The sequence below is a fragment of the Cydia splendana genome, chromosome Z (genome assembly GCF_910591565.1).
Source record: "Cydia splendana chromosome Z, ilCydSple1.2, whole genome shotgun sequence".
NCBI classification, from domain to species: Eukaryota; Metazoa; Arthropoda; class Insecta; order Lepidoptera; family Tortricidae; genus Cydia; species Cydia splendana.
The window spans coordinates 47194609-47221094 of NC_085987.1; the positions used below are offsets into that span (position 1 = coordinate 47194609).

Here is a 26486-nt window from a genome sequence, read left to right on the forward strand (position 1 = left end):
TGACAGACGAGATTCGGCTCTTGTACAATACCATTATTTGTACATGATAAAAAAAGATTTATTTAAATACACAAACGGGTCTACCGCGATATAATTTCATTGTTTTTACTTTTAATTCCGACGAAAAGATTTATCGTTTTTATTGTTATGCATAAAATTACTTTCAGAAATATAGGTGTACTTGGTTTTCAAATTAATGCAAACCAAACTATTTTATATACCCAGGTGCAGGTTGTTCGTTTATATGTATTATTTTTTACAAGAGTTCTTTGCATTCACAGAAAACCGGTGGCCTATTTTACCTAACACATAGGGTTAGAAAGAGACTTCCGCTTGTAAATTGTAACTTGTAGCTTTATAAAATAGGCCACGGGTTAAGAATAGTCGTGTTAGCATTCAACCTATTCCCTGTCCTCCTGTCCTCAAACATATTTTTTTACATGGGCAACACATATCGGCGTGGGTTTTGGTGAACGATTGTTGGCGTGGGTTGATTCATAACAATTTACGTATATTTTTAACGAAAACTGGACAGAAAACAGAAAAGACGATTAAATTATTATATTATGGGTGAGTAATCTTTGAAATAGTTGCGGCGACACGCCACGCTGTTATTGCATTGTTATTGATTGATGTCATCTTGGCCGGGCTCGCGTTCGGTGGTTTTTTTTTTGTTAAATCTTATTCGTTATTAAGATTATTCAGTGATGTGTTGTGTTGAGGTGTGTTTTTGAGCTAAGTTAACATTCCAATGTGAAGTGTAGTTTAATTCCTGGCTTTGAAGCACCGGCGCAGTCCGTGGGGGGTATGATGGAAGTAAGACAAATAACTAAATATCAATTTACTTCATTGCTATTCCTACGCAATTATTTATTATAGTGGTTAGTGTCCTCATGAGTATGGTGCGTCTTAGCCCTTTAAATTGCTGCGTACCTATTTCAAACAAATGCTGTCACATCAAGTAGAAATGCGTTCTGTTTACTTTTTGCACAAAGAACTGTGTGGTTTTGGTAAACGTCGGGAGCTAACAACGTATACCTATGTAAAAAAAAAGTTGTGTATACTGTAACTTTTACTACCTACCTTTTCTCTTAACTACAATTTAATCTACCTCCAGAGCAGAGTGAAGAACTTAACTTTGACAAAATCTACCATATACAATGACTTAAAAATAGTAATGAATTTTCCTAAATACCTAACCTTACTGTTTACAGGCTTAATTAAAATAATACCTATACAATATATGAACGTTCCTTTTAATGGTATGTATTTCTTATATTGATTTTCATGGTGGATCTCAAATATGTTTGTGATATGTGTTCCACTATCATGTTGAAACTGAGCTGATTTTAACCTTTCATATGTGTTGGTGGTATAAAATCGTGAGTACGCGTCGAATAGAGCAAAAAATATTATTCATGTAAAAATACAAATAAATGACTAAGTTGGTCAGGACAAAAGGTTAATAAGTAAAGTGTCAAACAATGTGCTGTTGTAGCCCCACTGAATGAGTTTATATAAAAAACATTTTTTTTTTAAATTTTATTTCGTAACATAATGTAGGGTCATTGCGTCAGTTCACCGTCCAGTGCCTGTTTCCGTCCTCTTGACATGGTTGCCACAAAGAATATCAGGTTTTTATGATGGGCTCCTGAAGAAATATAGGGAACTGCTCACATTTTACAAGCATACCTATAAAAAAAAATATAGTGAAGTGGAACTGCTGATGAAGACCAGAAAATTATAGTATGATCTTTTGTGAAGTAGGTGTTTTTAAAATAATAGTTGTTTCTATAACTTGTATCTTTCCTGGTCTAGAGTAAACCAGGAATAGTTTCTTGACTCTAATAGCTTGATATTTAGTTTAGCCTGGTTGAGGCCTAGGCTCCTTTCTAGGTATTGCAGGGATGCCTAAGTGGATCTTCAATGAATACTTGTTATTTTAACTTGTGTACAAAGATTTATTTTATAAATTAGGATTAGATTACAGTACAATACAACTTTGTCGTTCAATGTATTTTGAAAGATTGCCATTGGCTGCTGTTGGCGGACGTTATATACGCATCCGTTCGTTGCCGATCTTCGAATTTCGGAAGCAATCTGCCGTCCGTGACGTCACAGCCTAAGTTACATCAGCCACAATTCTATAGTGTATAATCTAACTCGGTGTTTTTCAATCTGTGGGTCGCGACCAAGAGTCAAGCTTCTGACTGCAATACATAAGCGAAACATTTTGTACATGCTAAGGGTGTCACTACATGAAAAATTTTATAAAGCATTGGTCTAATGACAACACCCAACATGAGCAAACAACTCAAAGATTACTTTGCCTCACATGTGGATATTCAACTTTTTTTTATCAGTTTTTCAAGTACTAAGATAGCTTTTCCGAGCTGGTGTGGTGAAAAATAACTTAAATGTCGACTCAGTCCGACTTGCACTCTAAAATTAGAACTGATACATATCAAATAAGACAACATTGTGTATGAGAGAGCCACATTGTGTCTGTTCGTTCAGAATATACTCGCATATTATCCAAGACAGCGTTTTACGCAATGGTAACGCGGTTAAGCGCGCGATAAACGCATGCGTTAACGGAATGCATGAAAAATGACAATGCACTTACTGATCAATTATATTAAAACTAACTAACTTTCAAATAAAATCATCTCGCTTCCTCGGAACTCGTGTTCGAACTGTACATTGCCATCAGATATATCGGAGCGGCCTCTAACGCCTGGATAATAGAGGCGTGTTCAGACATTTGTGAGCACCTTGGCCGCTCCGATATATCTGATGGCGACTGTATAGTGCACCAGCAAAAATATACCTTATTTGTAGAGTGATTAAGAGCTTGTCTTATATTTTTACGAATCGTTGTGTAAGATGTTATTGTAAATTATTACGGACTGCGTATTCATTTACATTTCCTTTATATTTGAGAGGATTAATGACTGAACATAATTAAATAATTATTTGCATTTGCGCTATTTTATCAGCAATGCGATTTTTTATATAATTTATTGCTAAGTGTCGCGTCGGGTGGCGTCGCGTCATGTTTTAATAATGTAATTTTGTCCTTATTCACCCCAGCCATCCTATTCACCCCGGTTGACGGTATATAGTTTATTATTAACCCTTCGAACGCCACGCATGTAACAAACGCGCATATAAGTGTCCTAATGTAGCATGCAGTCAAAGAACCTTAATAAATTACCTAAATTATTCAAGAGTCAAGGTTTATATTTGCCAGCTTGTACCAATAATGTTGGCGTGCGCTTGATGTTTTTTAATGTGACTAGTAGCGGATTGCGAATTTAATGTATTTTGTCAAATATAGAAGTTTTTAAATTATAATATTAAATGATTACTAGCGACCCACCCCGGCTTCGCATGGGTTACACAAAACCTTAACAAATTATACATTGATAGGTGAAAACCGCAAGCAAATCCGTTCAGTAGTTTTCGGGTTATCGTGAACATAAATACACACAAATAGACAGACGCGGCTTTGTTTAATAAGGTGTAATTTACTTACAACGTATTATTTGGTTTCAGTAAGGAGTTGGAGTCCTTCAAAGCACACTGAATAACACAGGTAAAGTTCTTCAATGCAGTGATACAGTAATTTATTGGTAAAAGAAACATATATAATTATTTACACGTCATTTCGTTACTTAATTGAAGGGATGTTCACAAAAACAACATAACTGCTTAGAGCGGTTGACACTTTTTTAAGAAGTTATGTTGTTTTTGTAAACATCCCTTCAATTACTATTTACATTTTACTTATTATTAGGTATGTGTATACAATTTTTCGTCCGCATCCAATATATTTGTAAACTGGTTAATTTCACTAAATTATTTTAATGTAATCATGTTCCTTGAAGTTTTAGCTTTACGAAAAGTAAAAAAACATGGAAATCGACCGAGTATTTTTCAAATTATCGGCATTTTCCCGATTTGTGAGCGGTTTCACGTTATCACGCGCACGAGTTGCGCTACCCTTGACCCCTATAAAACGGTGGGCAGAAAGGGGTTGTTATCAATTACTTATCAGAAGTCGATCGTTACATATCTCCGCGTATTTTCCCGTGAAAAACATCTGGAACAATGGAAACCACTGAAGCTGAAGTCCGCCAAATCGTCCAGCCCCTGCAAGCGGGGCGTAGCCAACGTTCAGTAGCTGCCGAGCTGAATTTAAGCCAATCTGCAATTTGTAGAGTTTACCAGAGGTTCCAGGGGACTCGATCCTTTACTTCAAGACCAAGAAGCGGCCGCAGAAAGTGTACATCAGAGAGGGACGACCGCTTATTAGTCACAACATCTCTCCGAGATCGACACCAGACAAGCATTGCCATCCAGCAGCGTCTGCGTGAGGTACGAGGAGTGGCTGCCAGTGAGTGGACAATAAGAAGAAGACTTAAGAAAGCGAACCTGATACCCAGGAGGCCCGCAGCGGGGCCCAGATTGCTGGCGCGACACCGTACAGCCTAAAGAGAGTTTGCTGAAAATCACAAGGACTGGAGCATTGAGCAATGAACCCCAGTTCTCTTCTTGAAAGAGTGCAGAATGTGCTTGAATGGATGTGACCGAAAAGAAAGAGTCTACAGAAGGCCAGAAGAACAGTTCGCTCAATGTTACTTCTCCGAAAGGGTCGCGGCGGCGGATCCGCAATGTTCTGGGGCGGCATTTCCTACGACGGGCGGACAGAACTGGTTTTCGTGCCTGGCGAGGGCCGTGACAGTGGATTGACAGCTGCCAAGTACATCACTGATATCCTGGAGGAACATGTTGTTCCTTATGCCGGTATTTTTGATGAGGGGTTCATCCTACTGCAGGATAATGTCCCGTGTCATACCCCTAGGGCCACCGCAGCCTATCTTCTCGAAGTGGGCATCGACACAATGAACTGGCCAGCGATGAGCCCGGACCTTAACCCCATTGAACACGTGTGGGACTACCTAAAAAGTAGGGTTTGGAAGCGGAATCCTGCCCTGGTAAATGTTGAGGAGCTGAAGGGAGCGTTGCTGGAGGAGTGGGACGCTATTCCTCATCATCACATTAAAAAAATAATTAGGTCTATGAAAAACCACTTGGTTTGTGAAAGGAAGGCCGTGGGTGGCAATACCAAGTATTAATTAAATAATAATAATCGATATTGTATTAAAAAAATTACTTTTATTCTTAAGTTTGCAGATTTATTTTTGGAACATTATGCGACTACTTTCTGTTTTCAGATTTTTTGTAGTCTTCAGATTCGAAATTTCATTGTATTTGCCATTTTTCTAATGCGTTACATTATAAGCTTTCAGTTGATACCAAAATTTTCAGAATCGGGTATAGAATTACAAAGATATTGGGTGCAGACGAAAAAATGCAGTGATGCAGTACTTTTGCACGCGAGTGTATAACATAATATTAGGTACGGCGCTGGGTCAATGATCTTACCGTGTACTCAGTGGCGTGCACTTCATAAAGGCAAAAAGGCACTGCCTACCCTACTATAATTCCGATGTCTATCCTCTTAAACTACTTAATTTAATTTATACTTGATCGTACTATCAGTAATCGATATAACTTAAAACATTCTAAAAATTAATAAGCGCTCCATCTACCGGTTAAGCTTTGTCATCAAGTCATCATCTATAATAATTCTACGCGACGAAGTTTACACCACGCGGCACTAGCGCCGCTACGTGCCTTGCACGGCAAAGACAGAAAACATTTCCGTCTAAATCTTTCTATGTGTGCCTTCGTCGTTACGCGGTTACAGTGTAGTGGGCCTTCCTATAAGTACGAGCACACAATTATACAAGTAACGCACACATTTAGACGCAATAGGCAGTGTCTTTCGTACCAAACCTAAACGAATGACGCCCGAAAGTTTCCGAATAGTTCCGATGTTTATGTGACTATTTTAAAAAGTAGCATTTGCTATGGTAATTTAGTGCAAATACGAGACTATTTTTTTATTCGTTTACAGTATTTGGTTAAGTTTATTTTCATTTTTTATTCGGTCGCCATTGTTTGTTTGTTTTGGTGAGTTTATGAGATAACAGTTAACAGTTGCCGGAAATTATAAAGTGCGATTAGTGAAAAAATGGATAATTTAGCTGTGAAAGTTGTGGTGGGTGTGTGTGTGTGCAAACTATTAAAAATGATGCGTTTTCGAAGCTTTCGTTTAGCCAAAAAAAGAAGTAATTGAAAAGACTTGACAACAAAATGAAAACCATCACGCAATTTTTTTGGTGAGTTAGTAGCTCTCATTTTTTAAGGATCCGTATCCAAAGGGTAAAACGGGACTCTATTACTAAGACTCTGCTGTCCTTCCGTCCGTCCGTCTGTCATCAGGCTGTATCTCACGAACCGTGATAGCTAGACAGTTGAAATTTTCACACATGTATTTCTGTTGCCGCTATAACAACAAACACTAAAAACAGAATAAAATAAAGATTTAAGTGGGGCTCCCATACAACAAACGTGATTTTTGACCGAAGTTAAGCAACGTAGGGCGGGGTCAGTACTTGGATGGTGTCGTGCCATCTATACCCATCTAAGTATAATACACTTGCCTGAATCCAATCGGGTATAGATTCGCTTGGGCGACAAAATATCATATGATGAGTACACATAACACCATGCTACATGAGAGTAGGAGAAGGGGTCACCTACGACCACACTGTTACATGTACAAGTACATTTACTTCCGAGTTGGCATCGCATGTTTCGTATCAATATGAGAGTGCAGTCTACTGGCCTTATCCAGAGTGACTCTCCCGTCCTGTACGATCGGTCGCCTCCAGACTAGGTACTACCATCTAGTACCCTGGTGTCCTACACACCACCTGGACGAGGGGGCGGTGCCCCCTCGGGATCCTCCATATGCCTGCCCCCTAGATCCGGCCCTTATACTCCAACTCATAACCGACCGTACTACATGCGTTATTGCCTGTGTGCTTCCGATACACACTCCGGAAAGCCCCGCCCGGGCTTCCCAGTCCAATATCGAGATTGGACTATGTCTTAGTGAAACTACGTTAACCAAGGACCGTTGGTTAACCCCTTGTTCCACTCCCATGTAGCTAGGATGACGATTATACAAGCATAAATATGTGTGTAAACACTCACCGGGGCAGGCTCCCGTTACCGCGTGGAGGCGCACCATGCACCGACCCAGTACACCTAGCGCCGTCCTACGCTTCCTGCACGTACCTTCATTTCTTCTCTAATGGCGCCATCGTGCTTTTTCCCGCCATCGGAACTGTCAGCTGTCAGTGTGGCAGTGTTGCCACATGACAAAGTAGTCCTGGTTGATACCACTTACCAACTTACATCGCGCTTGGCGCGACAGATGGGTGACCGTTTTTTTTTTGCCTTTTTTTGCATTATGGTACGGAACCCTTCGTGCGCGAGTCCGACTCGCACTTGCCCGGTTTTCTGATATAATTTTGCCTACCCAGTCCCAAATCTCTGTGCACGCGACTGCGTGTACTAATAAATTCATCGATGCTGTAATAAATTTATTTTTAAATATTACATACACAAATGAATTTTAAACATGGGGGCCACTTTTGGGGGGTAAATAAGAAAAATAAAAAATAATGTTTTTTAAACGACTTATATCTGGTTACATATCAAATGAAAGAGCTCATTTTGAGAATCTAAAATATATTTTTTTTATAATTTTAGAATAATTAGTTTAGAAGTTATTCAAAAAAATAGGCAATTAAATGACCATTCCCCCCCTTTATCTCTGAAACTACTGGGTCTAAAATTTTGAAAAAAATAGACACAAACATTTTACCTATATATGATAGGAAAACCTATTAGTAATGTGCAGTCAAGCGTGAGTTGGACTTAAATACTAAGTTTTTGATAAGTTAAGATTTCTTTATTGCCAAAGCTGTGTTGGTACATGGTCTTATAAATATTACAGAAGTCCATCAGCTTGCCAATTTCGGGCGTACAATTATAAACTAACCTAATGCATGCAAAAAAACAATAACAATAACATAACATCATAACTATTAATTGACTATGTTGTACATAATATATTCATTTAAATTATATAAACTTTTTGTTAACAGCCATTTCTAGAGCTTGTTTTTAAATCTGGTCCCCTCTTTGATCCGATCTCTACGGGTATTATAAAGATATTTCATTTAAAAAATACATTGTTAAAAATTGTGTAATGTACGGAACCCTTGGAACGCGAGTCCGACTCGCACTTGGCCGGTTTTTTATTATTATTTCTTTCTTTCCTCCTAAGACCTATTCGTAGTATTATTTACTTCAATGTACTTTAATTAAACCCTATCAGTCGGAACTGTGTTGATTTTCTTATGCTTATTTCGATTTCAAAATAAAAGAAATTTATCCAAATTTTATACACTATTTATTTCAAATTCAACAACCAATTTTTCTTGTACAAACAGGAACACTCCTAACTGTACATCGGTGGATCTTATTACAAAAAGCATTTTAAGGTCCACCGCTGGACAGTTAACAGTGTGAGCGATGGTACAATATAGCCTTAGGAACATTTCAAAACTCCAAACAACCAATGATAAAGTAGTATCTTCCGTTCAGGCCGCCGCGATGTCGCAGCAATACAGCCTCAGGTGGAACAACCACCAGCCGAACTTCATATCCATGTTCACGACGCTGCTGAACACCCAGACCCTGGTGGACGTGACCCTCGCGGCGGAGGGCAAGCATCTGCAGGCGCACAAGATCGTGCTCTCAGCGTGCAGCACTTACTTCCAGGTATGTAGGTTCATATCCATGTTCACGACGCTGCTGAACACCCAGACCCTGGTGGACGTGACCTTCGCGGCGGAGGGCAAGTATCTGTAGGCGCATAGGTCTATATTATGCCCTTACCGGGATTCGAACCCGAGACCTCCTGCTTTGATATTATACGTAATATCATGTTTAAGTGCTGCAAGTCATGAAATTTTGTACAATATTAAGCAAGTCTATTAATAGTTTTAAGTGAATTTTCGAACATTTATTTGAGAGAGCTCGTCTTTAATAGGAATCGCCACCCTTGTCTTACTAAACGGCCTCGCCATTTATGAGGCTAAATTGAACTTACATTTGACATCAAATTATATCCGAATGATGTCATTTAGTTATTATTCGCCCATACATCAGTACATCGTACTTGTACATGTCTGTACATGCATTGTCGCGTGCGAGTCGTACGGACGAATTATAACAAGACATTATTTACATATCATTATGATGTCTAAATGTAAATTTGAATTGGCCTCTATGTACACTCAACCTGCAGTTCTCTAATCTCTATTTCCTGGCCTTTGAAGTCATATACTATTTGTCTATAAAACAAAAAGTATACGGTAATATTTATTGTTTTTCAGGCGCTATTCGTCGATAACCCATCCCAGCACCCCATTGTGATCCTCAAAGATGTGAGCTTCGCAGACCTGCGAACCATGGTGGATTTCATGTACTGCGGGGAGGTCAATGTTACTGAGGAGCAGTTGCCACAGGTTAGCGATTTCCTTGTTGCATTCTTAAGGGTGCTTCTAGCAACCTAATCTTGTTTTTAGGAAAGCAAAAACCACCTCACTTTCAAAACTAGAGCGAAAGCTAGGCCTTGTTGGATTAGACGGTTCTCTCACGATGTTTTCCTATAACAACAAAAAACCGGGCAAGTGCGAATCGGACTCGCGCACGAAGGGTTCCGTGCCATAATGCAAAAAACGGCAAAAAAAAACGGTCACCCATCCAAGTACTGACCCCGTCCGACGTTGCTTAACTTCGGTCAAAAATCACGTTTGTTGTATGGGAGCCCCACTTAAATCTTTATTTTATTCTGTTTTTAGTATTTGTTATTATAGCGGCAACAGAAATACATCATCTGTGAAAATTTCAACTGTCTAGCTATCACGGTTCGTGAGATACAGCCTGGTGACAGACGGACGGACGGACGGACGGACAGCGGAGTCTTAGTAATAGGGTCCCGTTTTACCCTTTGGGTATGGAACCCTAAAAATGTTACAAGAAACTCATTGGTACCTACTAAGCTTCACGTCGATTTGAAGTTTAAGCATATTGGGAATGTGGTATTTTAAGAAAATTAGGCATTCTGGGATTCAGGCATTTGTTACTGTTCTATTTGAGATCAAGGGACTTTGGTAAATTGGTAAAACGAAATTAAGGAGCAATGAAAGTCCAAGCACTTGTATTAGCGTAACATTGTCCCATAACATTAGATTTTTTATCCCCACAGGTGTTAGACACAGCCAAGCACCTAAAGATCAAAGGCCTCACCGAGATGCCGGAGACGACCTCCCTCACCCGCTCACAAGGCAACGAGATGCAGTCGCAGGCGGACTCGCTGGACTCGAACCGGCACTCGGCCTCGCCCGCCACCTCGCCCAACACCAAACGGAAAAGGTACGGAATGTGAGTCACTGACCATTTACATATGTAGCGTTAGACGCAGTTGCAGGACTCGACGCGCTCGGCCACCAAACGGAAAAACGAAGGAATGTTAGCAATTTTTGACAAAAACTTACTACAAATAAGACGTTAACGAGCGTTTAAACGCAATATTACGAGGAAGTATAACAAATAATAACGCAAAAGAGAAAACGTAAAATTATGTAAATGTGTGCGTGGATATTGTGAGTGTTGCGTGTCGGACTATTGACAATAATTAACATTATGTGTACTGGGTGGTTTGAAAATGTGATGTCTACCCCAAACTTTTTCGTACACTTTTCGACGGGTAGTTGCACAAACCCGTCTATAAAATGTGAGTTAATATGTGTTCAAAACGCGAAAGTTTTAAATATTATGACGTAAAAATAAATGTTTAAATAATGCTCTTGCAACTAGTGTATAGTCTAGCAAGCTAATTTTGTCACTTGAAAAAGCAGCAGATTTGAATAATATAGATGGGAAGGGTCCATTTTTTATTTTGTATTTTGCGCCTTTTTCTACTGACAAATTGGTTTACGGTTTGCAAGACTATACTCATCAAACTTACTGTCGCAACAGGGCCTCGGCCCGTGAGCTGAAAAGTTCTAAATGATGTTCATTTTTTAACTTGAGTATACGATTTAGATTTTAGATTGTCTTAAGGGGCCCACAGATTACCAGTTCGTCGGACGATATCAGCTTGTCAATTGTTCGGAAATGTCACCTTATGCGTTTAACTGACAGGCTGATATCGTCCGGCGAACTGGTAATCTGTGGGCCCCTTTATACGGTTCATCAATGAGATCTGTGCGCTGGCGATGGCGAGCAAGTTGACAGTTCGGTTACCACAAAACGTACGGCGCCGTGCAGCGCCATCTTCAGCTGTTAACTTGAAATTTTCCTATACTACCCATTATACACAATAGGGTTGTTGACACATGTTGAATTGTATAACTAAATCTAGTTAAATAGATATAATATGAGCAAATTATCACAATAAATTAACTTAATAAATATATGGGAATATTAAAAAAACAAGACCTCAAAGATTAAATTTTTTATAACTTCCAAATGTGAAAAGAAACAACAATATACATAAACGCAATATTTCACCGACAAAATCCCAATTTCCTTCTTTTCCATACATCGAAACGGCTACTAACGTTACGTGGTGACGTCACGATGTATTGCCATTTTGTTAGAAGCGTTTCGTCAGGAAAGTGCGGGTGCCAGACTTTGACCATCATTTGTGATTTTTGTATTGCTCTAAGAAAATGGGTCAAATATAGACATTTGACCCTCGAAACAAACCTGATCGACTGATACCATTAATTAAAAAATGACAAATACCCTATTGATCACTCTCTGCGTGCATTAAATCATGTTCCCTTTTGTCAGACGCAGAAAAAGCTCAACCGGTTCCACGTCGCTCAACATGGTCGAGGAGCACCGCGAGGAGCAGCAGGAGCCCGCGCGCGAGTCCGTCACGCTCAGCAGCCTGCCGCGCAGGCGCGAGTATGAAGACACGCATCAGGTAATTGCACTAGACAGTTATGTTTAGCGGTGCAGAGCATTCCATGAAATTGTCTACCGTTTGTCCCATACAAACGCAAATTTTCTGAAGATTTGTAGGTATAAGAGTTTTTCTATGACAAATGGTCAAAAATATGCACAGAAGAATAATCGCCTGCTTAAAATGCCGAAAAAAAAGTCGCAACACAGGAAATAAAATGCGTTTGTACGAGACAGCTCGTGGAGCGCTCCTGCAGTCCCCGGTCATGCGAATAAATTGGCAAAAATGCGAATTACCTATTCGCATTTTTGCCTGATAAAAGCTCAACCGGATAGTTTCCGCAGTCGATAGACTCGCTGCCGAATACACATGTCAATGACAAACTTGTAAGGATGAATTTCCAGCTATTCTAATCGACCCTCTAAAACAGTGGTGGGCAAACTTTCTTCATGGGGGGGCAGAATTGTAGCCAAAATTTATTTTGATTTGTGATAATCGTGGGCCAATGCCGTATAGCCCATATTCTAATTATTTCATAGGACCGGCGGCGGGCCGGATAAAATCCATTCGCGGGCCGGAGATGGCCCGCGGGCCGTACTTTGCCCACCACTGCTCTAAAAAGTAGTGATATATATTTAAATTTATTAAGAAATAAACAGTCTTATAAAACAGATAAGTATACCGGGTGTGGCCTGTAACGCGAGCAAAGAATTAAAACATAAAGTCTATTTCAATAGAACTTGCTAACTATGTAAACAAACAACGTAACTTTGTTTTATCACTGTTTCTCTTTCAATTTTCACACCACCTCATCAAATACCATTGAAACCATACACATATACACTATTGAAACGGTCCGTTCCGTAAAATACATAAATATATAACTATATCTTGGATATTTAATTAAAAGTTTAAAATGGGTTCATAAGTTAGGTTATTAGGACCTGTTGGAATGACGGTATTGTTTCTTTTAAATTCTACAATTGTCTATGATGGGTAGTGTTGTGACTAAAGTTTGTGATATTAAACCCGCTACACACTACACAACCCACGCTCTGTACCTACCGCCGCGGTTATAAAATACATCAATACATCATGCTTAAGTACTAATTTGTCTTCTGATCGTGATTAAACAAATTAAAAATAAGTAACTACTTGTTTTTTACTGTTGGTATTTTATTATTCGATATGGTTTGACATTAGTAAAGCAGTAAGTAGGAGTCTTGCCCATCACTAGTAAATTCATCATTCAGAGACAATTTCAATATGGCGGTTTGTTTACATAGTTAGCAAGTTCTATTGAAATAGACTTTAGATTGTACTCCTCAAACGGTAAAAATTATGAAGTATTTAGACTCCCTATTTTTCATACAAAATAAATATTATCTTCAATGGACGCCATCACCATGCCATATCATTGTGATTGACGTTGCTTGTCACGCCTTAAACATAACAAAATTCGTAATATATTGCGTCTTGGAATAAACTTTAAAGTGTATTTAAAACCAAACCACAAGTTATTTTTAAAAGTCGCTGAACAAATGTTGGTCAGTATGAGGAGTACAGCCTACAGTTAAATTTTTTGCTCATGTTACAGGCCACACCCGGTATAAAGTTACATTACATATTTCTAGTAATAGACCTATATTAGTTTCTTATTTATGAACAAAAATATATATAAAAAAAACTTATATTGTTATTGAGATATTGTTTATTTTTAATGAGTCGAGGGTTCAAACCTTGGCTCGTACCAAGCAGTGTTTCGGAACTTATGTACGAAATATCATTTGATATTACCAGCCGCTTTTCGGTGAAGGAAAACATCGTGAGGAAACCGGGCTAATCCCAATAAGACATAAGACCCAGTTTACCCTTTGGGTTGGAAGGTCAGATGGCAGTCGCATTCGTAAAAACTAGTACCTACGCCAATTCTTGGGATTAGTTGCCAAGCAGACCCCGGGTTCCCATGAGCCGTGGCATAAATGCCGAGACATTGCGAGGAAAATAATGATTAGTAAAATTCTTTATAGACACGTTTTTGGACAATATCTACAAAATAGGGAATATTACGCAAAACTCTGCGTAGGGGGCGTCACTACCACTATTCATCACAATCTGGGGGTCTCCCCCGAAATAAGAAAATCGAAATTTCGTTATCTAACCCCTCTATCACTCTTGCATATTCGAGCGATAAAGAGGCAGATAACTAAATTTCGATTTTCGCGTTTCCCGGTAGGCCCTTGTTAACCGCCTTGATGCATCAATGTCATTATGTTGTCTGTGAAAACTTGTCAAAAACCAGTATAAGGCACAGTATGTATAAGTTACTCTATGGTTTACTAGCTAGCTTAGTGCTTGCACTCTGGCGGCAAAATATTGCATTAATACCATTGACATAGATATCTAGGGACTGGCTTTACGGACAATAATAATGAGGCATGACAGGGGCCAGTACAGCGGTGCGACACCGGTACAACGCGATTAGTTGATGAGTTCGCATCACGCGCGCGATTGGTTGATGAGTTCGCATCACGCGCGCTATTGGTCGCAACTAGTTGCGTTAGACTGCACGATTGGCTGGAATTCGTGAGTCACACCGCTAAACTAGTACCATTTTTAGTGCCCGTAAGGCCAGTCCATAGATATATACGTTAATGAGTAATACCTATTCTTTGAAAAACACAATGTGCATTTTAATGTTTCGTCTGATCACAACTGTAGTTCCCGTTCCACCATTGTTTCAAGTCGCCGTGCGCGGCGTAATGTTGGTACTCATTCTCATTCAACACCGCACAGAATTTACAGTAGTCATCCGTCTCCGGGTTCGAGTGTCGGGACTCGAAGCTGTAGTGATTCTGCCATCTGAAGTATGAGTAGTATTCCTCTGGGTGCTTTACCAGGTAGGCGATGGTCTCGGCTAGCTTGGCTGGGCCTAGCTCGCGCGCGTTGAGGTACGAGCCCGGCGGAAGAAACCTGAAATGATGGTTACGGTTACAGATGTGCGACATGTAAAGTTACCTAAAAGTTCGGAAATTTCACAGGAAACGAAGGAAACTTCCATTTTGGAAATGGAAAATTTCGATTCCCATACAAAAACATGAGTAGTTTACGAAATTTTACCAGTCATTTTTTACCAGTAGTTTTTTTAAATGTCAAACTTCTATGAAATTATGCCGTATAAATAACACTTGCACTGCGTGGGCTATCAAAATCGCTGCAGACGTTTTTGGTCTAACTCTAGTGTCATTTTAGTATATCGCTACACCTTATTTGACAAAGTCGCCCGCCGCGTCTGTCTGTATGTATGTTCGCGATAAACTCAAAAACTACTGAATGAATTTTCATGCAGTTTTCACCTAGCAATAGAGTGATTCTTGAGGAAGGTTTAGGCGTATAATTAGTTAAGATTCTACCTGCGCGAAGCCGGGGCCGCTCGCTAGTGCGATATAGAAACAAAATACTTGAGCCAGAGTCTCAGATGTGTGGCGTCGAAAACGAGTCTGCTTACCTCGAGTAATCCGCTCCTGCATACACGACAGGCACCGTATCCAGTCTGCTTACCTCGAGTAATCCGCTCCTCCAAACACGACAGGCACCGTATCGAGTCTGCTTACCTCGAGTAATCCGCTCCTCCAAACACGACAGGCACCGTATCGAGTCTGCTTACCTCGAGTAATCCGCTCCTCCAAACACGACAGGCACCGTATCGAGTCTGCTTACCTCGAGTAATCCGCTCCTCCAAACACGACAGGCACCGTATCCAGTCTGCTTACCTCGAGTAATCCGCTCCTCCAAACACGACAGGCACCGTATCGAGTCTGCTTACCTCGAGTAATCCGCTCCTTCAAACACGACAGGCACCGTATCCAGTCTGCTTACCTCGAGTAATCCGCTCCTCCAAACACGACAGGCACCGTATCGACTCTGCTTACCTCGAGTAATCCGCTCCACCAAACACGACAGGCACCGTATCCAGTCTGCTTACCTCGAGTAATCCGCTCCTCCATACACGACAGGCACCGTATCGAGTCTGCTTACCTCGAGTAATCCGCTCCTCCAAACACGACAGGCACCGTATCGAGTCTGCTTACCTCGAGTAATCCGCTCCTCCAAACACGACAGGCACCGTATCGAGTCTGCTTACCTCGAGTAATTCGCTCCTCCATACACGACAGGCACCGTATCGAGTCTGCTTACCTCGAGTAATCCGCTCCTCCAAACACGACAGGCACCGTATCCAGTCTGCTTACCTCGAGTAATCCGCTCCTCCAAACACGACAGGCACCGTATCGAGTCTGCTTACCTCGAGTAATCCGCTCCTCCAAACACGACAGGCACCGTACCCAGTCTGCTTACCTCGAGTAATCCGCTCCTCCATACACGACAGGCACCGTATCGAGTCTGCTTACCTTGAGTAATCCGCTCCGCCAAACACGACAGGCACCGTATCGAGTCTGCTTACCTCGAGTAATCCGCTCCTCCAAACACGACAGGTACCGTATCCAGTCTGCTTACCTCGAGTAATCCGCTCCTCCAAACACGACAGGCACCGTATCGAGTCTGCTTACCTCGAGTAATCCGCTCCTCCATACACGACAGGCACCGTATTATGTTTATAAGCGGTCAACACTTTTTCCGTCACGTAATCTTTGCTAAATGATTTCTCGAAAGCGAAATAAAAGTAATACTCTTCCTCCAATAAACGCAGACATCTCTCGTTTATAAAAGAGGGGCACTGCAAGGTCCCACATACGCCATATATATCTACACTCAAACTGTAATTCTTTAAATAGTTTCTTACTTCCTCCACAATATATTCTCTACGGCTCTTCGTATGACAGTTCGTCGCGAACCACGCTACCGCTTTCGTCTTATTTCTCAATGTTTTTTTAAATTTTTTGCTAACACCCTCCATATTTTCCAATTTCTCCCAAGTGGCATCCATTTTTGGTGCCACCACATGTCCAGTCTTGTTCTTAACGACAAAATAACCCCAGTTGATGTCCGAGTCTAATCTATAAGTCCAAGTCAAGTTGAAAAATCCATTGAAGTTACATAACGGATAATTCTGCGCGGATTCTATATTAGCATATACGTATTTTTGACTCGGAGAACGACTGTTTGGTAAATCATCCATTTTCAAGATTTTTGTTAATTGAGGTCCGTTGAATAAAACTACATCGAACAAAGATATATCTCCCAACTCCTGTCTATTTCCAGTCACGAAGCAGTTCGTATATTTGCAGGATTTCTCTCTAAATGTATACGAACCGCGACCTAAGTAGTTAAAAGGCGATGCTCTTGAATCCGTCCACAGAAGTATATATTTTGTATTATAGTTTGTCCTCTTATACATTTCTGTTTTTCCCTTTGTTGTTACTTCATAAAAGTCATCTTCTTCCTCTTGATCTATTAAGAACAGAGCGAGGGTAGTTACAAGAACTATTACCATAAATAAGCCTATACGTTTGATGGCTTTAAAACAGTACGTTGCTACCGCCATGGCGTTTAAACTCTGACAAGAAAAGTCGTCAAATTTCTCTAGTTTGTTTTGTAATGTAAGATATTGTGTTTGTAAATATACATTGTTGGTGTCTTATTGTTCTGAAGTTTTGCACGCATTTCAGGCAAACCTTCCATTTTTCAGGAATCTCTTTGTTGGAAGGAAAAATAATGCAAAAAATAGTGCTAATTATTTTAGCCATGTAATCGTTTGGCAATTGAAATAGATGGCGCTGTACGGACAGAGATCAAGTCCAGGATATGTTGAGATTAATTGCCATTTATTTTTATTCTTATAAAACAAAACTTTACGTAGCCCGGGGTCAAGTAGCTACATTCCTACTAACGATTTTTTAGTATGGAATTTATATGAAAACAAATATAGTGACGTCACGGTAAACTCACCTACGTTTTATATTTCAATCCGAATTACTAAATACAAATTGTGTTTAAAAATAGCTGCTATCTATGTTTTTCTAATAATTATCTGGTGCTTTATTTCGTGCACGGTTTGAAATAAATTATTTTGAGTACAGGAAACATCTCTATAGAAAGATTAGAAAGTGTAAAAAAACAGAAGTTAAATACCTATCGTTAAATTTAAATAATTACGATTATTTAGCAGTGACGCTAGTGTGGACGTTGATGGACTCTTAAGAATCGATTTTCATCCCGACGTATCAAAATCTATGGGGAGTAAAATCAAACGTTACAGATGTAGTGCATAATTATTTTCCTTCGTATTTTCACGGAAACATACGAACGTGTCTTGCTATTTCAGTCAGTCTCGGCACAAAAAGTACTGACGTTGACTGTAATGCATTTTATAATCGTTCGTAAGGAGAAGGTGTAAACTCCAGTCGTGCGTCGGAGCTGATACACACACGAACACGCCCACGCCCACGCGCACACACACACACACACACACACACACACACACACACACACACACACACACACACACACACACACACACACACACACACACACACACACGTCTTTTTAGAGTTGCCGCATAAATTCGAGTCGGAAGGGTACGATGATAGATGTCAATTCAATACATATTTGCGACATTTGCCATTATTAGGTTATAAATTGTATGGAGATGACACCTGTCAGCGTACCTTTCCAGTTTTCAAAATACTATAATCCTTCTTCGCAAAAGTATCCTAACACAGCTGAAAACGTCATTAATCACGTCGTTCAATGTCTGTGGTTCATTTATTTTTTTCGTTTATTTCAGAACACCGACCCCCACATGAACGTGGAACCATTGCCCATGGAGGGAGGCTCCGCCGGTCTACCGCAAGGTAAGGCTTTATGTTATTTGTAATACAACTACTGACTACCAGCCGTCTGCCAGCTGACTACGTAGGTAAATGTTGTTCGTTTCATAAACCCACACTCGAGTTTTAATGCCTTTCGTTATGTAGCAGTCACATAAACTACTATTGTCTACATCTACAACCTTAATTATGTATAACGCTAATATAAATATGTACACTCGGGGGCAGTTACTTTACAATGGTGGAGGCAGGCGTGGCTCACTCCGCGATTTCGTCGCTTTGCAACAGGTAGCTACAAGTACATCCGTTCCACACCAATTTTGGTGGCTAGCCATAAGTCCCGCGTGGCGCTGTCGCCACCTAGCGGCCATATCTGTCCTGATCGTAACAGACGCGTTTTGTGAGAGAGTGAGTCTTCTGTACCTAGTACTATTATTTATTTTGTGGTGGAGGGAAAATAAGTTTTTCTGTCAACAAACTGCTTTGCAGTTTGGCAGATAAGTAACAATAATTAATGTAACTTCTCTTTAAAAAAAAAAGAAAACATATGCCTTAACCTAGCCCTTGTATTTTTTTGCCTATTTTCTTGAATAACTTCTAAGCTTATCCTAAAATTATAAAAATATATATTTGAGATGCTCATAATGAACTCTTTCATTTGATATGTAACACGATGTTTTGGAAAACTTTATTTTTTAATTTTATCATTTACCCCGAAAAGTGGGCCCCCATGTTGGAAAATTCATTTCATTACGTTACATGTCCGTCTTTGGGTTACAAACTTACTTACATATGTGTACCAAATTTTAATTAATTGGTCCAGTAGTATCGGAGAAAATAGGCTGTGATGTGACAGACGGACAGACAGACCCACGAGTGATCCTATTTTTTGCTTTTGAGGTATGGAACCCTAAAAACCGCTCAAGTGCGAGCCGGACTCGCGCACGAAGGGTTCCGTACCATTACGCAGACAACGGTATACAAATCAGGTTTGTTGTATTGTCACTTTAATATTTATTTTATTTTGTTTTTAGTATTTGTTGAGCGGCAACAGAAATACATCATGTGTGAAAATTTCAACTGTCTAGCTGTCACGGTTCTTGAGTTACAGCCTGGTGACAGACAGACAGACAGGCGGACAGCGCAGTCTTAGTAATAGGGTCCCGTTTTTAGCCTTTGGGTTCGGAACCCTAAAGAGCGATGGCTCGCTGTCGTGAAAGCCGATATGAGCGTAAACTAGCTCACACGAGACGATGCTCCTGATCGCGCAAAGTGGAGATAGGCAAGTAGGCAAGCGGACCCTGGCAAAGGCCGGGATAACGCTAGATAGAAGACAACTGTACCAATAGCCATCGATGGACCTTAAGGGGCCCACAGATTACCAGTCCGCCGGACGATATCAGCCTGTCAGTTGTTCGGAACTGTCACCTTTTGCGTTTAACTGACAGGCCGATATCGTCCGGCGAACTGGTAATCAGTGGGGCCCTTTAGGCCGTTACAATAAGGTTTGTACGGGGTGGCTGTAAAATAACTGCATTCCCGTTGCCAGGGAGGTTTTGTGATTATACTGAGCAACTTTTATTATGAAACCAACCCCGAAATCGCGAAACTAAAAATTTGGCTGTTTCATACTTTTTTTACTGGTCCATTTTCTATGAGAGGGTATTGAGGGTAATTCGTAAAGCATGAACACGCCAAAATTTGGGCACATAAAATTACAACTAAATAGAAAATAAAGAGCGAAATATATATTGAATATAGTCTGTACGGTAGTATATACGGTCTGGCCTAGTGGGTAGTGACGCTGCCTGCGAAGCCGATGGTCCTGGGTTCGAATCCCGGTAAGGGCATTTATTTGTGTGATGAACACAAATATTTGTTCCTGAGTCATGGGTGTTTTCTATGTATAAAAGTATGTATTTATCTATATAAGTATGTATATCGTCGCCTAGCACCCATAGTACAAGCTTTGCTTAGTTTGGGGCTAGGTTGATCTGTGTAAGATGTCCCCCTAATATATTTATATTTATTTATTTATACATATTTATAGTTGAAAATATTATAGTTTATCATACTAATATACTAGAGTCTAGAGGCTGAAATGAAAGTCTAGTAACTAGACTTTCATTTCAGCCTCAGGATTTGAGATGACTTTGATGACCAGGGGCCTATTTCTCGTAAGTTACAAGTCTTGTAATACAAGTGTGTATCTATGGTAACGCTTGTATTTCAATATTTTTTACAAGTTTCCGTTTCACGTAAATGTATAATTGTTACAAGAGCGGGGATAAAAGAGTTTTCACAAGTGTTGTTGTTTCACAAGTTGACAAACACTAGTAGATATTATATACTAAAATAGTAATTTCGTTTCTCAAAAGCTGTACTTTATACTTGTAGCTTGTGACTTATCACGAAATAATGAGGAGTCTCTATAAACTGCTAATATGCGTTTTTGGTAAAATCGATTAATAAATAAATGAAGATATTGTATTTTTAAAATCTCAAACGTGTAAGTTTTGAATGCACTTCGTTAAAATCAGTAATATTATTTAAATTTCATTACTACTTGTATTATTATACGCAAAGACATATGTAACTTCGTATAAGACGAATAAAGTCTAAGGAAAAAACGTGCCTCGGAATTCAAGTAAAAGTCATTCTCGAATAGATGCCGCACACACCTTTAGCCTATCCTCGGCTAGATGGCGTGACGACACCGTTTCATATTTAACAATTTTAACACATAGATATCAGTGAATGAACATGGATCAAAATGATATAAAAATAATAAAATAATTTATCCATATATATACATTTATTGATAACTTTATACGTTTTCATTTTGAGTTTTAGTCGTGTGTCGGTAGATGGCAGTAAATTTACAGTGACTACACAATTTACAATGACAGGACCCCTCTATACTATCTATTATTTTTGTTATACGCTTGTATATTCCGAAAACACAAGTCAGCCATTTTATTTTCCTCTTATTAAGATTATGATGCATAACAGTGACATTGACATTAAGATACCATTTATAATGGCCATTGCATTTCCTTTTTGCATAGTAAACAAACCTATTTTCTAACTTTAGACAGCCGCCTTGTAGCACTTGTAGTAATCATTCCTACGAGAAACAGAATTAAAACACACTTGTACAATGAAATTTTAAATGTAAGCTTGTAGACTTGTGAACTTGTAACGTACGAGAAATAGGCCCCTGGACAAAAGCACTTTGCACTATCTGATTACCATGTACCATGGACTACTTAAAAGTCCAAACCGGAGTTATTTGCGGATTAGTTGATAATCTAACCTTTAAACGAACAATTCTTGTTTATTTATATATATTTCGAGGATCTCGGAAACGGCTCTAACGATTTCGATGAAATTTGCTATAAGGGGGTTTTCGGGGGCGATAAATAGATCTAGCTAGGTCTTATTTCTGGGAAAACGCACATTTTTGAGTTTTTAAATGTTTACCGAGCAATGCTCGGTCTCCCAGATATTATAACTTTAACAGGTGTCTTTTTCAAATATTCCTTGATATGGACCCAGTCCATACCCATCGCCTTAATTTAGAACCATCCGTCAAAAGTACCCTTTTGCCATTGTCGGGATGTCTATCGTGTAAATATCCCTTCGTCACTGTTATAGATAGTGTAGTGCCAACACGGTGAATGCTGCCAAAATAGTAACTGTAATGTGACTGCTTTAAAATAGGTTTAAAGTAAATTTCACAAATCGCCGCTATACTTACTCAACCTCGTATCTGCAACACTCGTTTAATGACAAAAACACCCGTATTCCGAATGAAAGAAAAGCGACATTTCCATCAAATGATTGTTGCAGATATGAGGTTGAGTAAGTATAGCGACGAAATGTTTCTTGCATATTCTATAGTGAATGTCCCTTATGCGAATCAATTAACGGCGACGCCTGGTGCAATCACAAGTGGCTTGCAGATGCAAACAACTCATACAAGTAAAACATTTTATTCTGTGTTATTGTTTGAAGTTTGTATTTCTATAGAATCTATAAAATCGTCTAATAACTTAACACGCTCAAATACGTTAAAAATGATTATACGTTTTTATACCCTACATCAACTTCATTTAGCACCACTATTTTGGGAGCTGATAAGTTCTGTCTAACTTGACTTCACTTTTTGTGCATTGAGATATTTGTACGTTTTTTGCAACATAAGAAAAAGATAGGTTTCGATCTTTATGTAAGAACGCTGTATGTTCCTAGTTTTTTTTTCCTCATTTCAATCTCGTGTTTTTGTGCTTTCTTTCCATTCATTAACGTATCCGCAACATTTCAAAAAACACTAAACTAATTGATACTGGATATATCAACATTTTCACAAGTTTCTTTAGCCTAATCGATTTTTTCAAGGCTATTGGTGTAAAGTGATTTTGCTCCGTCATTGTTTATTTTACGTTATCATGAAAACGAATTATAGAATTGACAACTATTGTGGTATCACATATTCCTCATGTTATAGCGATTTTAATTTAAGCAAAGATAATAGATAGTATAGAGGGGTCCTGTCATAGTAGTTTTGTAGTCGCAGTAAATTTACTGCCATCTATCGACACACGACTAAAACTGAAAATGAAAACGTATAAAATTATCACAAACAATTATATATATGGATAAATGATTTTATTATTTTTATATCATTTTGACCCAAGTTCATTCACTGATATTAGTGATCCAAAGGACTCGAGCCTTTTAGCTCTGTTTTTAGGGCTCGCCTCATTTCTTGACGCCTAAAAGGCTAAAAGCCTATTTAGCTCTTTAGCCCCCGAGCCTAGTTCTATTTAAGATCCTAGACTCTTAGGGCTAATAACCTTATTAAGCCCGGCCAGCCGGTCGGGGGCTAAAGAGCTAAATAGGCTTTTTTAGGGGCTTAATAAGGTTATTAGCCCCAAGATTCTAGGCTCTTAAATAGAACTAGGCTCGGGGGCTAAAGAGCTAAATAGGCTTTTAGCCTTTTAGGCGTCAAGAGATGAGGCGGGCCCTAAAAAAAGAGCTCCAAAGGCTCGAGTCTTTTCGATCACTAACCGATATCTATGTGTTAAAATTATTAAATATGAAACGGTGTCGTCACGGTCACGCCATCTAGCCGACCATAGGCTAAAGGTGAGTGCGCCATCTATCCGAGAATGACTTTTTCTTGATTTCCGAGGCACGTTTTTTCCTTAGACATTATTCATCTTATACGAAGTTACATATGTCTTTCCACCAGAGAAGGGTTCTTATGCTTCATGTGCAATAAGAAACATTTTATCAGTATTTCTGTTGAAATATCAGATGGAAATTACCTTATTGCAATTGACGCATAAGGACCCTTCTGTGATGGAAAGCCACAATTAGCCAATTGGGCCACTCTTTGCAACGTCACACGATTAATGGAGTCGTATACAGTGACGTCATAATATGTAACCAATACTCAAACTCAAATATTTACTCAGCAAATAGGCCACAGGGGCACTTTTACAATGTCTTATTGACCTTATTGTTTCACAAACAAGAAAAATAACCAAAAATTATAAAATACGATTAAAAAATATCGAATGAATGAAATGTTAGATAATTAATTAGAGATGTAAATAATCCATTAGGTATATGAGTTTTAGCAAAAAGAATAGATAGTATAGAGGGGTCCTGTCATTGTAAATTTTGTAGTCACAGTAAATTTACTGCCATCTATCGACACACGACTAAAACTCAAAATGAAAACGTATAAAGTTATCGAAAAATGTATATATATGGATAAATGATTTTATTATTTTTATATCATTTTGATCCATGTTCATTCACTGATATATATGTGTAAAAATTGTTAAATATGAAACGGTGTCGTCACGCCATCTAGCCGAGGATAGGCTAAAGGTGTGTGCGCCATCTATTCGAGAATGACTTTGACTTGAATTCCGAGGCACGTTTTTTCCTTAGACTTTATTCGTCTTATACGAAGTTACATATGTCTTTGGTTTTAGTAACAGGGAATAACAGTAACAGGGGCGCCATTTGCACAATTAGCATCAATTTTAAGTCGGGAAACTGTTTAAGGCTTATGCAGTATATAATATAAGATAACGGTTTGTACCTACTAGTGCTATGTAGTACAGTCTGGCGGAACGGCGGCGCAAACATGTCAGTACTTGTTCTTGTAATTTATCTTCGTAAGATTCCATTATGAAACGTGTAACAATTTATCTATAGGGATTTACAGCACGGAAACGAATATTCGAGAAAGTGGCATTCTTGTACTGTCGCTATGTTGTCTCATTTCTGGAATTTGTATATTCATGTTTCTCTCAATTCTTACCGTATTACATTTTGAATGTAAGATGTATGACTTGTATGAGGCGTGTGTCATTCTACGTTTTACGTTGCAACGCTATAAGCAAATACACGAGCCACTATACTAGTTCATGATATGCGACGTTCTACGACAAAAGGTACCTTATGGCGGCTGGCGCTTACGTCGCATAGCGCCGCAATAATATTGGAGTGGCGTTAATAACCGCCATAAGGTACCTTTACCCGTGGGACGTCACATATTGTCTTCGGTTACCGCGATAGGACAGTTTACTCATGAAATAAAACTATTGAACTATTGCTGTAAAGGGCTCGAAACTTCGGGATGTAGTATGAATTCAATATACGCGATATAATCCGTTTCAATAGTTTTATTTTATACTAGTTCAGTCTGTCTTGTTAGGGCAGGCGCACTGCGCGTTGTAGCGCGCAGTTGTTTTATGCGATAAGCGCAGCGTTTAACGCATGCTTCAACGGAATGTAGGAATAATGACAATGCGCTTACCGCTGCGTTTAAAACAATATAGTGTCATTGGATAAAATTATGTAAAATGGGGGTGCGGCAAATGCATTGCGCTTAACACCGAGTTTATCTCATAAAACAAACGCGCGCTTAAAAATCGATCTTTATTTTCTTGCGCGTAGGGCCTATTGAACATTTTTTACAGAAACCATCTTTTACAGATGTAGTGCATAATTGTTTTCCATAGAATAGAAAATACATCTCGGAAACGTTCGTATTTGTCATGCTACTTCAGTCATCCTCAGTACTTTTTGTACCGTGACTGACTGAAATATCAAGACTTGTTCGTGCGTTTCCGTGAAAATACGACGGAAAATAACTACATCTGTACTTTTTGTGTGGTTCAAAACATTCAAGCAATAGTATAGTATTATAGGTTTCGCATTTTAAGAAGAGGCGAATGAGACTAATGGAAATATATCAACAGGTAAAAAAACAGGTATATAGGTAACTAAATATATAATACTTTAATACATAGAACACCCATGACTCAGGAACAATTATCTGTGCTCATCACACACGTAAATGCCCTCACTACTCGAACCCAGGACCATCGGCTTCATAGGCAGGGTCATTACCCACTAGGCCGGACCGGTCGTCAAAAACATTTCTGGCTGAAACGCAGCCTGATACTTTCATATCATTATTGTTGTGTGCGTGGCCTCTCCTTACCTTGCGATGCGACACCTGTATCCGGACACGTCTTTTCAGGGAAGGGAGATCAATGTGTATCACAGTAGTAAGCCAATATTTACAGAGACCAACAGTTATAACAGACTGCTAATGTCAAAGGAAAGTTTTGTGTGGTCAAAATTGAAGTTTCACCATAAGACGTTCTCATACGTCTTTTTTATGAAATCTGTACCTCCAT

The 26486-nt window shown here is 39.3% G+C and overlaps 2 protein-coding genes across 6 annotated transcripts in view; one reads left to right on the forward strand and one right to left on the reverse strand.

Moving 5' to 3' along the window:
* Positions 1 to 421: 421 nt before the first annotated feature.
* The window catches only part of LOC134804092 (longitudinals lacking protein, isoforms H/M/V-like), a 44255-nt gene continuing 18190 nt past the window's right edge, over positions 422 to 26486 (forward strand). For 2 of the 5 annotated variants that reach the window (XM_063777018.1, XM_063777014.1), the window contains exons 1-7: positions 422 to 570; positions 3559 to 3598; positions 8593 to 8769; positions 9387 to 9518; positions 10262 to 10437; positions 11854 to 11989; positions 18714 to 18780. In XM_063777018.1, coding sequence (XP_063633088.1) covers positions 8602 to 8769; positions 9387 to 9518; positions 10262 to 10437; positions 11854 to 11989; positions 18714 to 18780 — 679 coding nt within the window. In that variant the 5' untranslated portion in view covers positions 422 to 570; positions 3559 to 3598; positions 8593 to 8601. The remainder of the gene's footprint in view (positions 571 to 3558; positions 3599 to 8592; positions 8770 to 9386; positions 9519 to 10261; positions 10438 to 11853; positions 11990 to 18713; positions 18781 to 26486) is intronic. The other 3 variants (XM_063777015.1, XM_063777017.1, XM_063777016.1) reach the window with 3 other exon arrangements.
* Positions 14662 to 17471, reverse strand: LOC134805159 (alpha-(1,3)-fucosyltransferase C-like). Its single transcript, XM_063778459.1, has 2 exons — positions 16537 to 17471; positions 14662 to 14941 (listed from the first exon to the last, which is right to left on the reverse strand). The coding sequence occupies exons 1-2, from the start codon at positions 17469 to 17471 to the stop codon at positions 14662 to 14664; spliced, it is 1215 nt and encodes a 404-aa protein (XP_063634529.1).